The sequence below is a fragment of the Cupressus sempervirens genome, chromosome 4 (assembly GCF_028749045.1).
Source record: "Cupressus sempervirens isolate cs-2001-9-10 chromosome 4, ASM2874904v1, whole genome shotgun sequence".
In the NCBI taxonomy this organism is placed as follows: Eukaryota; Viridiplantae; Streptophyta; class Pinopsida; order Cupressales; family Cupressaceae; genus Cupressus; species Cupressus sempervirens.
In genome coordinates this window covers 319,360,729-319,373,826 of record NC_143121.1, presented here as the reverse complement: position 1 = coordinate 319,373,826, position 13,098 = coordinate 319,360,729, and the positions used below count along the sequence as shown (strand labels likewise).

Here is a 13,098-nt window from a genome sequence, read left to right as displayed (position 1 = left end):
TGAACTTGTCCCATTGATATTTTGCTGCCACACAATTCGCTTCTTGTCAAATACTCGACAAATACGGAACGGCCTAAGCGCACTCCAAGCTTTCGGGAATAAATCTGCACCATGATTGATAGAAATAATTTTGAGAAGCTTCATTGTATTCTTCTGTTAAATCTATCTCTTTCATCATAGACATAAAAATCTTTCTACTATGTATTTGATTGTTTGATTACATTTGTAGTCTAGCTCTGATACCATGTTAGATTTAGGATCTCTGCAAATGTAATAACATTGCCATTGTTATTGATGTGTTTCAATTGCAGATTTACTTCTCATATATAAATATGAGAAGGAGGAGACATGTCTCATAAAGAGACATGTCTCTATAGTTAATCATCATTGGTTGGTTAGTATATCTAATATAACTAGCCATATATATATATATAAATAAATTATTATATATATAATATAATATGTAATATATATATTATATATAATAATAATATGTATTTATAAAGAATATATATCTAATGATGATTTACCATTTATAATGAATCTCATGATTATATCAATCTGACTGAACTACAATTTAATATAATGTGCTATCGGCAATTTGATTAACATACAAACTGATTACATTACGTAGATTCTTAATATAATCTTAAGTATATATATGTATATATATATACAATTAATGAATCAGCTATGTAATATTAACTTGAGGATAGGCATAAACAATATCGATTCAATTTCACACAAGCTAACTTCTTAACAGTTTTTAGGGGCCAAGTGAAAATTTTCAACTTAGAGGCTTCAACTGATGGACTCTCTGAGACCCCAGCTTTTGATGGATTCAGTTTCTGAGTTGTTTTGAGGGAGTTGTGGATTTTTATAAAGTTCTGGCAGGCCACTATAGTCTTTTTAATAAATTAAAGATTAAATGACTTATTAAGTCATTTTAATTTTTATAACTTAAAAATAAAGTTCTCCTAAATTGGGCTCCTAAGTGGAAAAAGGAAATTAGGGTGAAAAAGTCTTTCCAACCCTAATTAGGTTGGACATTAGTTGATTTTCCCAGCATGGGCTTTGATGGTTGACCATGGAAGTTAGTCATTAGTGTACATGTTTTCTTTTGTTTTGTCCTTTTCTTGAGCTCTTTGGGGAAATGTCATGTATGCTCTTCCATGTTCTTACACCAGTGAGCCTCATGTCAGGATTTTGGTAAGTGGCATCCTTCGCCAGGGTGTCTGCAGCTTCATATTTGCACCTTTATTCTTGCATAAAGCAAGCTTCTCAGAAAATTGACAATTCCTTATGAAGTCTTTAATGATATTCCAGTTATCTATAGTAGCCTACTGCTTTTAGTCTATGTGGATTCTTTTTTGATAATATGATGATTACATAATAGCCTTCTGCAATCTACAGACAAGCTACCATTTGGTGTGCAATAATTTAATACTCTTGCAGGAGAGTTTGTCACTGTGCAAAGATGTTCATATCCTATATATTGGCGGCAGCTGGGAATTACATCCTCTTGACTGTTTTGAATTATTTCTACGCCTTGCCTAAACTGGTTGCCCTTTGAGGCACCATCAAAATTAAGCTTGTAGTGTGGCAATTGTGGGTGCTTCCGTTTGTAATGTCCATTTAGCCCGCAACAAGGTTATTTGCAGTGAAAATAACTTCTGTTGCAGATTAGATGCATTACTAGCTTTCATATTTGACACTTGGTAGCAGTTTGGATTCTTTTAGACTATTAGAGAAGTGTCATGGACTTGCTAGCAGATTTAGGTACAGTGGTCTTCTGGGGTGCTAGTTTGATTACAGAATATTTATAGTTAATTAATCTCTCTAACAAATGCTAATATGAGGAATTCCAGATGCCAGCCTAGGTGAGTGTTTGAGTGCCTTGGATGTGGATTCTATCGGTTTCCAAAAAGTGGGCCGAAGGTCATCTGTGAAAATTCTTTTCTTCCTCCTGAAAGATAATACCAAATTCCTTCATAGTATCATACCTTTTTTGTGTATTTGCAGTTTTTGAATAATGTGTGCTGTTGATGTGGTGATTCCTTGGCAGATGGGGCACCTGGAGGGACCTAGCCATCCTTTTTAGTAAATCATCATCTGTGAAAGATAAATCCAAAATCCTTCATAATATCATACCTTTTTAGTGCCTTTGCAGTTTTTGAATAAGTGTGCCCTTGATTTGGTGACTGCTTGACAGATTGGGCACTTGGAGGGACCTAGCTATCCTTGTAAATAAATCATTGGCTGTGATTGTTTCTCCATGCAAAATAGTCAGGCAAAAGGTTTTGATTTTTGGCCAGAGTTGAAGTCTCTAGATTCGCATTGACATTTTATCTGTTGTATGATTTTCTAAATGAAAGAGTGACGTGTATATATAATAGCGTGGTTAATTTATGGATTGGGCAGGTCATATCTTCCTGCCCCGTATGTGACATAAACACGCTTTTCCCATTAAACCTTTATTACCATTACTGCTCGGAGTATTTGGTCTCTTATCTGGGACACAAGTTTTTTGTTCCATCTGGTTTCTCCAGCCTGATAGTTGAGGTAGTCTGAAACAAAGCACAATCCATTGTTGTGCAAGGTAGATTTAACTGGGGCAAGGCCTTTGTTTGTGTTCAAGGATGGTTTTTATTCCAAATATTTTTCAGTCTGACCCAGGTGCTCCTGTTTAGTTTCATTCATAAGCTTTTACAGCAGCACTGTCTCCCTTATATGCTTGAATAGAGCTGCACCTTGTGTTGCCAAGCTAGATTGCTATATTTTATTGAATCCCTGAGCATTAAGATATGCTTTCGTTGGATTTTTTTAACTTCGTGATACAGGTGCATCTGTATGCATAATCCACGCCAATTTTATGACCAAAGCCTGATTGAATAAATGAAGATCTTTTTGATCAGTAATTGTTGTACTTTTTGTGGTCATGCGACATTGGAAGAGCATTCGACATTCAGAAAACATATGCTCTTCCACTGCTTGCCAGACATACTTTTTCTGAATCTGTACCATCATTGGTTCTACTCTCCAGGTTATATGGTTTCATGCAAATCATACTATCTCGGATGTATTCTTCCTGCTAGCAATCACCATCCATCAGTCCACTAGATAGCTGTCCCTGCATCTTGCAGAATATATGATCCCCTAGATTGGATGTATGCCAATGATTATGGATTGGGAAACCTAGATGTCATAGGAGTTTTCCCTGCTTGAAGTAAAATGATTGTAGGAATTGCCTCTTTATGATTTCTAGAATATTGGGAAATTCTGGCAATTATTATGTGTGCTTTTTGAGTACTAATTTGGTCCTGGCGAGAATTAATTCAATATTATTGAACTCCCCATGGATTGGTGTGGATAGGATGTGTATCATAGGTGAATTAAAACTTGGAAAATCATTGCTCTTGACATGTTGCCTAGAGGGGATGTGCTGTCCTTACACTTTTATTTGTGATGCCTCCACATTTATGGTGAGTTTTCTTCCTGAGAGTATACTGCAACATATGTAATATACAGACAGATATGGGGAACTGAACCCTCTTGTCAGGTTAAATACTCTTCATTTATTGTTTCTGCGAAACTGGGTAGAGTGATACGGACCTTATCTATTGCCCTAGAAGTGAATCAAACCCAAATGCCATTTATAGGTGATCTATGATGCCTCAGTTACACTTTTGAAAATCCTTTGACATAATTAATCTAAGCAAAACTTCAGGCTTGTTTAGGACCTTATATAAGGGAATGACTTTATGTACTGCAGTAATACTATCTGCGGTTTATCTTTGCTGGATGAATGTTTCAGTTTGAGAATTTAACTTTGAGAGAAGTCATTTAAGTCTGTTGGCAATAATTTTGGTTGTTATTTTGTCTTGACTGCCATGTTGGAAAGCCCAACGGGCCTTTATTGATCCATGGCTTTGCCAGCTGTTTCAGAGCTTGGAAACAGAACTGGTCAATTTGCATTGATCCCCATACAGCTTTTTTCTGTACCTTAATGCTCCACCACCTCTGTAATTTTTCCTTGAATATTTCCCAGTTGGTTTGGTAAGATTGTATTGAAAAGCCTTCTGGGCCTAGTGCCTTGTCCAGTGCAAAGGGGAAGACAATCTCTTTGCCTCAGGAAATCGTACAACCATTACCAATTTAGGCATGTTTGCTAGTAGTTTTTTCTTAGCTTGATCTCGTCCATGGTCATTCAGTCTGCTTGGAGAAAATGACTGAAACAAATGTTGCAAATTTGTGTATTTCATTTTTCTTTGCATATTATTCAGGAGTTGCCTGTTGGATTCTGATTTGTGGAAAGAGATGGTGTTTGTATCTCCGTGCTCGATCCTTATCACCTTGGATCTATATTACAAGCAGGACTTTTCTTTACATTGTAATTCAGTTAATTTACGTATAAAGTGCTAGTCATGATTATACATTTTCATATCTGAAACCGTTCTCTTTCTTTTGGTGTCTATTTGGATGCTCCTGTTTGCTTGTTATTTGGTAAAAAAACGTTCTTTCATGCACTTCTCAGTTGGTGCAATTTAAGCCACAATTTTGAGCCTTGTACATCCCTGGACACAAGCAGCTTCTTTCCACCACTGCGCAATGCAATTAGTAATCAGAGTGTCATCCTCACATTTTCAAATTTGATTGTGTGGGTTGGCTTGAAAGGCACCATTTCCAGTTGTCAAGAGTGTAAAGTCATGGACGCTAGCTGTTATTTTCATTATGTTGGAATGCCAATTTTGGAGATCAGCATATCAATTTTTTTCTATCATGTGCTTTTGCCCTATTCTATGGTTATACCATGTGTGAATATATTCTGCATATGGGAAGTCAATCAGTTCACTCCATTTGTTATCATGATCATAATGCTTCATATGGTCTGAGATTGAAGTTTTGGCTATACCAAATTTCATGTTTGGATATATGTTGGATTTCGGTATGAAATCTGCTCCAGGGATCCAATTCTAGTTTGCCCATAGATAGAGATAATACAGCAATCTATTTGGAACTCAAATCAATGAAGATCCTAATTCCCCAGTTCAAAAGCTTGTTTGAAGAAAGGTCACACTTGGTTGGATTCTACTTGATGGATGATTTTCCTTGAGGCCTCATGACCATGTGTTTTGTTCCGCATTGTTCTGCACACTGTTGTTGTGAGGAGGTTCTTTTTTATTTCTTCTTGCAGCAAAAACTATTCTGTATTTTCATTATATGTTTTTTCTGAGATAAATGGTGTTCATGGAGAATGTTCAAGTCTGCAGTATTCTATGATAATTCAGCTTTATTCCACTGCACGAGACCAAGATTTGCAGAATTATTTCTTTAGATTTGATGGCTTTTCATAGTGGATTCAACCTTCCTGAATACCCAATTGCTTCTCTTGATGATATTTCTGTAACAATCTTCTATTTCTGTTACAGACTTGGTGAATTTTTTTTACAGATTTTTTGGGCCTGATTTATAAAGCATCAAACTTTGGCCAAGCTTTGTGCTTTCCTTTGGTATTGCTAGATTCTGTGAATGGAGCGATGACATTTATTGGAAAGTTCTTTCCCTGGGGTTGGATTAAGTAGGGTTATCTGTTTGATGATTATCCTTTCTTTCATTTACCTAATGCCGAATTTCATTAGTTTCTGGTTCTCCTTGTGGCTGTTCTATTTCAATGTCCTCAGATTCAGTATCTTTTTGTGATGCTAGAGCATGAAAAATCGCTGTCTTTTGATTTGTTCTCGTTGGGGTTTTCAAAACTTTCTCTTGTGTGCATTAGTTGGATTTTCTACTTATTTTGAGTCACTTTTTACTTACTGTTGGCAAGCTGGTATTCCTTAAGGAGATCAACAATGTTCTTTTCTTGTTCTCAGGTAGTTCCTGTCTCTCGTGGCTGTGGTTGGATTTCCTCTTTAAGACCTTTATCTTTTAATTCTTGGATTTTTGATAACTTGATATTGATGATTGGCTAGATACAAAAATAATACTATCCAAGAATCTATGACCTATATAAGAAAGAATAGTTAAGGTTAGGGTTTTGGAAAAGGCTCTAGTTTGTTGATCTGTCTTGAAAATAGCACTGATGAAAACTTTGTTCTTCCCATTGTATTCTATGAATATTGAATAACGGTGATATCAAATATGAATTTCTGATCATAGTAGAAAACATTGTCATTCTTTGTCAGAGTCGACTGCTTTCTTTAAGAGTAGTTCATCATATTGTTTCCGTAGAACACAAGGTTCCTTTGTTTCTTTCACTATCAAAAGATGAGTTTTATTAAAAATGATTCCCCATGTGGGATTCGAGTGCTCATCTAAATGATATTCATCTTGTGGGAATTTTCTTTTATTCCCTCATTAGGACTTCTTTTAATTCTTGGATTTTTGATAACTTGATATTGATGGTTGGCTAGATTTAAGAATAATACTATCCAAGAATCCATGACCTATATAAGTAAGTATATTTAAGGTTAGGGTTTTGGAAAAAGATCTAGTTTGTTGATCTGTCTTGGTAAAAGCACCAATGAAAACTTTGTTCTTTCCATTGTATTCTATGAATAATGGTGAAATCAAATATGAATTTCTGTTCATAGTTAGAAAATATTGTCATTCTTTGTCAGAGTTGACTGCTTTCTTTAAGAGTAATGCATCACATTGTTTTCTTACAATACAAAGTTCCTTTGTTTCTTCCACAATCAAAACATGAGTTATATTACAAATGTTTCCCCACATGGATTTGATTGCTCTTCTAAATGATCTTCACCTTGTGGGATTTTTCTGAGATTGTGGCAATTGAATTAATGATGTTGGAGACTGTGGAGCATATAAAACTGCACCATGATTGTGATGGAAGAATCCAGAATTTATGTTTACTTTAGAAAAGATTGTGAGAAACCAATTGACATAATCAAATATAAGTATAATGAAACAACTTATTTTACAAATTTATATTGCTTTTGAGTGCTCATGTAAGTCTTTGTTATAGCTAAATGAGTTATCTCACCACATCAACCCAAGGATTATTTCTCTTGCAATCTTTATGATCATTCACTATTACTTTTGTCAGCAGTATCGAGGCCAGCTGGTACCATTGAAAGTGAAAGATCTGTACTTCGTCCCAGCAGTACAAGATATTTTCCATATGAGGAGCTTAAAGAAGCAACAAATAACTTCGAAACTGCCAGTGTAATTGGGGAAGGTGGCTTTGGACGAGTTTTCAAAGGTGTGCTTAAAGATGGAACCTTAGTGGCTATCAAGAAGCTTTCAAGTGGTGGCCAACAAGGAGATCGAGAATTTTTAGTTGAGGTTGAGATGCTAAGTCGACTTCATCATCGTAACCTTGTCAAACTTCTTGGTTATTATAGTAATCACGATTCATCCCAGCATCTACTTTGCTATGAACTTGTTCCAAACGGAAGCTTAGAAGCTTGGCTTCATGGTAAGTCATAGGTTTGTGACATCCAGCTCATACAATTTACCACCAAAGAGTGTAAATAATCTTTTATCTTTTTCTTCACTGAAGTATATTGATTTGTTGAACTATATGATGCATTACACAATTTAATATAAGAGACTACTAGTTTACCTTTATATAAGACTGGATTCCAGTATTTGGTGCTTGCATTTTTGTGATTCATATGCATTGTGATTGGACTAGTTTAAACAGTGTTCTCCCTGAAGTTCAGGAACCTCTATGTCATCCCTTGTTCATACTAATACTATGATAATGTTTTCCTTTAGGGCCTTTAGGTGAAAATCATCCGTTGGATTGGGATACAAGGATGAAAATTGCTTTGGATGCTGCCCGGGGTCTTGCTTATCTGCACGAGGACTCTCAACCTTGTGTCATTCATAGAGATTTCAAGGCATCCAATATATTACTGGAGAATAATTTTCATGCAAAGGTAGCTGATTTTGGTCTTGCCAAGCAGGCACCTGAGGGTCGGGCCAACTATTTATCTACTCGTGTAATGGGCACTTTTGGGTAGGACTGCTTGTGTTCTACAGAAGTTATTTTTCCTTTATGAATATGATTATATGAAGTATTGCTTACATTTTTTGGCCTGAAATAAAGGAAATCTTATATTTCTAATTTTATTCAACACGTTCAAAGCCATATGACAGGGTCTTTTGGCATGTCTTGATCTGTTAGTCGTGCCAGCTATTTATCTGATTTCTGTTAAAATATAAATAATAAAGCTTCTTTCTAAATTCTTCTAGACATCTAAACACACTCGCAAAAATATTTCCAACAATATTTTCAAAAATATTTATGAGTTCTATTTACATAGTAGCTTTATTTCTGAATTCCAGGCTATGTCTAAATATGTTACCAAAAATGATTTTAAATTTGATTGGTCTCTCATTACAGGTATGTAGCGCCTGAATATGCTATGACTGGACATCTCCTGGTGAAGAGTGATGTATATAGCTATGGAGTTGTTTTATTGGAACTACTATCAGGAAGGAAACCTGTTGATATGTCTCAACCTTCTGGCCAGGAAAACCTGGTAACTTGGGTGAGAATCTTTTCTACACCTTATTTTATTTTTCATTCATATCAGAATTCATATACTAAGTACGAGTCAAAGGTATGTTATAGATCATTTGTTATGAATCTTTGATTCGCTTTTTCTGTTGGCAAAGAAATTCTCTAATTTGCTCTTTCACAATCATTTCCTATATTTTAGTCGGCTTGTTATTATAATAATATTTAATAATAAAATTTAAATTTAAATGCAACTGCCTTGTGGTTTTTAAATAATTAATAAATAACAAATAAAGAGCCACTGTCAGCTGGATACCCATTTTCTAAAAGTAAGCCCTTCATTCCTAGAGTTAAAATGGTTTTTGTACTTTGAAGAGATGATTTATTTTCTGGATGACATATATATGATACTAAATTGCAGTTTCCTGTTCTGCCTTTTTTTCAGGCTCGTCCAATTCTGAGGGACAAAGACCGCTTGGAAGACCTTGTAGATCGTAGGCTTGGTAGAAAATATCCGAAGGATGACTTTTTGCAAGTCTCTGCAATTGCAGCTGCTTGTGTAGCTCCTGAAGCAAGCCAGAGGCCAACTATGGGGGAGGTGGTTCAATCTCTTAAAATGGTTCAGCATACAGGTGAAAGCCATCAGACTGGAGAAAGAGATGGGTTTGCCGACACTTTGAAAAACTCCAATAACCCTCATACAGCAAGTGGAAGAAATACCAAACATGTCTCAACCACATTTGAGTCAGATGTATCTTCGTCGATATTTTCTTCTGGTCCTTTTTCTGGATTAAGTGGAATTGACAATGATAATATTTCACGCACTGCTGTTTTTTCAGAAGATCTCCAGGAAGGACGATAGTTCATGATTTCAGTTTCAAAGGTTTTGTGTGATTTACAACAAGAATTGGAGCAGAAAATGATTTTTTTTCAAATTGGGATTCTGAGCATCTTATTAAGATCAAAAGCTGTAGGCATATTGATGCCTGCTTCAGAATGTCTGTGAGCCACGTGGATTCTACTCAAGACTGGATTGGACAGTTGCATTTAGTACAGAATGAATGAAGGTCCATTAATTCTTCTTGGAAACTCATGACATGGTCACCTCGGATGATGCAGGCTAGAAGTGTTTATGAAGATAATCTTTCTTCAAACTAAGTTGGTTCAATATGTGTAAGTCAGCAGGATGAGCATTGTGAAAGGGCATGCACTTATTTGTGGTTAGTTTACAGTTCTGCAGTTGCATCTGCAGTATTTAAACATGTGTCAGAAATTGTAGGATGAGGTCATTGGTTTATATTTGACATTTGTCCGAATTATGTTTCAGAGTAGCCTATCCCGTATTTATGGAGAACGTGTAAGTAGAAACTGGCATCTCAGTTTTGCCTGCAATTTTGGCGGAAACAGACAATGGCACCTGGTTGTAAATTAAATTATTTGTATTTTCAATTTCTTACATTACAAGTAGTCAAGATCAATTTCAACAAAATGCCAAACACGAGCTTTCTGTATATGACTTTTATTTATTATGTGTGGATCAATAATAACTTTACTTTCCCACAACACTTTACTTATCTGAACCTATACTCAAAGCACTTATGGAAGACTGGCAAGTGAGGATATGTCCGAAATACAACATCAAAGCAATAGAAACAGAGCATCATCATTCAAGTATGACCAACAAGTAATAACAATTTAATCCAATATTTAAATCAGCAATGATACAGTAACCAAAATAAAGTATGGTAATTGAATGCATCACACAGTGCAATCATGAGATGAAATAACACAGATAATCATGGAATAATAACATTACGAGACAAACATAATGATCCTTGATTTAGGTAACATATAAACATGATAAATGATCATAATCAAGTAACCACTGACACATGTCAGCGGAACCATCAAATTGTGTACTCATAAGGCAAATGCCATCATGAACATGGTAGTAATCTTGGAAGGAGCACAAGAATAAACTGAACTGGTGCATCTCATAGTGCCAGTATAATCACATAACATGAGAATAGTCACCAAATCACATGATCAGCTCAACCGATCATGCATCCAAAGTGAAAGCAAGATATCACATATCTGGTATAAAACTAGCCACAACGTGGTGGTTCTCACAACTACGACTAAGGGATTAAACAACTTACCAGTGCAGGGACATAAATAAGATCAACCTGAAGGTGCAAACCTCATACAGGTCTGACATGATCACACAATACACAGAAAGTCAAAGCAACACATAACAGGATGTCATACAAAATCAAAATGTCAGAGGCACTACACATTCAATGATAATGTACATGACAATAAAACAAATTTAGATCCTTCTCTATTGTGAAATTAAATTTTGTAGAAAATACCAAGAGAAGCATATCTTACAAGTGGGTCAGCTCTGGCGTTAATTTGTGAAGCTCTTTGATCTCCAAAAATACCCATCAAAACTTCAACTTCCTTGTTTGTTACTGATTTCATTATGGTATGGATCCAATGGAGCAAACACTACTTACAACTTGAACTACCTTCGCAAATTGTTAGTCTATTTAGCCAAATCTGGTCATCATGAATTCTTTTTAACATAATCTTGACCAATTCTTCATCAAATATTGTTGAAAATTTGCTCCAAACATTAACCCTAGATCAATAACCGTCTATAAATTCTCTTTGGAGAGAACCTTCTAAATCCCTTAATTTTGCATTGTCATATCCATCGACGTGTACCTCAACAAACTTGTATATGTCCTCAAGACATATTGCTATCCAATAGTGCCGAAAAAAATACAAACTTAAGCTAAATATTGATATCTCTATGTTAGGGCTCCATTAAAAATCTTTTGTGTAAAGGGTTTCAGGCACCCTTCAAAACCTATTTTCCTTAATAAAAAACAAAGGGCCAAAACCAACATCTTAGCATTGAAAGACCTCTTTCGATCAAAATATAAAAATAATTGAAATGTCCTATAACCATCTAGATTCCACGATCCTACTGTTTGTAGCAGAGATTACTAATTTCACTCATTAGATTAGGACAAACATGACATCTGACAAGTTCTTTACGACACAAAATGAGTCACCAATAAAAATTTCACAAATCAAACATTAATGAAATTGATGAAACTAAAACACATTGGTCTAAATCCATCTAATGACACACTTCTCAAATAAAATTTAGAATGCGAGCATTTAATGGAAATCCAACATCATAACTATGTTAAAAATCTCAAACCCTACATGGGAAGACAAAAAACACTCACACCCACCCAATCGGGTGATGAAATCAAACAAGAACATGGTGGAATATTGATTCTCATCCCAATCAATTTATTACAATTGATTTCATATGATAAGACAAAGTAAACTAAAAATGGTGAGATGCCCTACCTCACACAAATGGTACAAACGAAGAAAAGGGAGAACAAAATAAAGACTCCACCAAATTGGTTAAAATCTTCAACAAAGCATAGATCCAACAAGTTGTTCCACATACGAATCCAACACATGAATTTTACTTAACAAGTGAAAGATTGATTTTCTCAAAGAAAGTTTGGAGCAAATTCCCACTTTTTTAAAAGCACAATATGAGAAGTTTGAATAAAATTCATTTTCTAACATTATAAGCACTATTCCAAAAGTGACTTATAAAATAAATGATTTAAATAATAAAATAAAAATTGACACTTTTCCCAATTAAATAAAACAATCCCAAATGTCTAGAGTCCAACTATGGCAAATTAGTTGAAAAATAAAATAATATAAAAAATTCCCAAAACACATTAAAATTGAGGTTTTAATTAAATCATCCACGATAATTGCAAGAACCTCTAAATGTATAGAAATGTTCATGGGACTAACAAAAATGCATAATGAGATTTGGTTTTACCAATCACATACTGGAGGAATATAATATAATAAAGATATGTCATCCATACAGGGATGCCATTGACTCAATATGCAAGGTCACTTAATATCTCCTAGTGCGACTACTAGGGCCATAGGCCCACACTCAATCCTTGCAACATAAGATGAATGGGTCTAGTACCTATTCGTTGAAACAAACAAACATCAAGTGGAGATGCTCATAATATAATAGTCAAAGCATGTATAATATCAATAAAAATGGCTACAGGAATATTGCCACTCTAGTGATGTGATCAGACATAAAGGATGTCGTGGCACTTGTTGTCCCATTTTCTAATCCTCGGTGTACATAGGAATACAATAAACAAAACATTTAAAATTTATTCATTCTATTTAAATACACCTCTTTACACTTATTTTGAGCATATATCAATGGAAGTAAGCAATTGAAATACCCAACAACATATATGACATAATGCATTAATTATTCATTATGATATAGAATTCATAATATTGAATGCAATATAAATCATATAACATCTTTAGGTATCATTTTACATAAATGATCAAAATACAAATAACAACATGTCTTAACATATAAATTAACAATGGTGTAGTAACATAAATAATTTACAATAATCAAATGCACCACATACTATAAACACCATATCAAATCATATGGGTAATTACAAAATAACATCTTGGTACAATCAAGTTCTAGGAAACCACTGGAACATTCCTTAGTG

General features: G+C 34.8%; 1 protein-coding gene across 11 annotated transcripts in view; it reads left to right on the top strand.

Annotated features, from left to right (window-relative positions):
* The window catches only part of LOC149561314 (Protein kinase superfamily protein), a 48,926-nt gene extending 38,952 nt beyond the window's left edge, over nucleotides 1-9,974 (top strand). For 3 of the 11 annotated variants that reach the window (XM_089825069.1, XM_089825074.1, XM_089825079.1), the window contains exons 5-8: nucleotides 7,067-7,435; nucleotides 7,738-7,981; nucleotides 8,369-8,516; nucleotides 8,931-9,974. In XM_089825069.1, the coding sequence (XP_089681195.1) occupies nucleotides 7,067-7,435; nucleotides 7,738-7,981; nucleotides 8,369-8,516; nucleotides 8,931-9,347 (1,178 nt within the window). In that variant the 3' untranslated portion in view covers nucleotides 9,348-9,974. Of the gene's footprint in view, nucleotides 1-7,063; nucleotides 7,436-7,737; nucleotides 7,982-8,368; nucleotides 8,517-8,930 lie in introns of all 11 variants that reach the window. The other 8 variants (XM_089825077.1, XM_089825080.1, XM_089825072.1 and 5 more) reach the window with 3 other exon arrangements.
* Nucleotides 9,975-13,098: the final 3,124 nt, after the last annotated feature.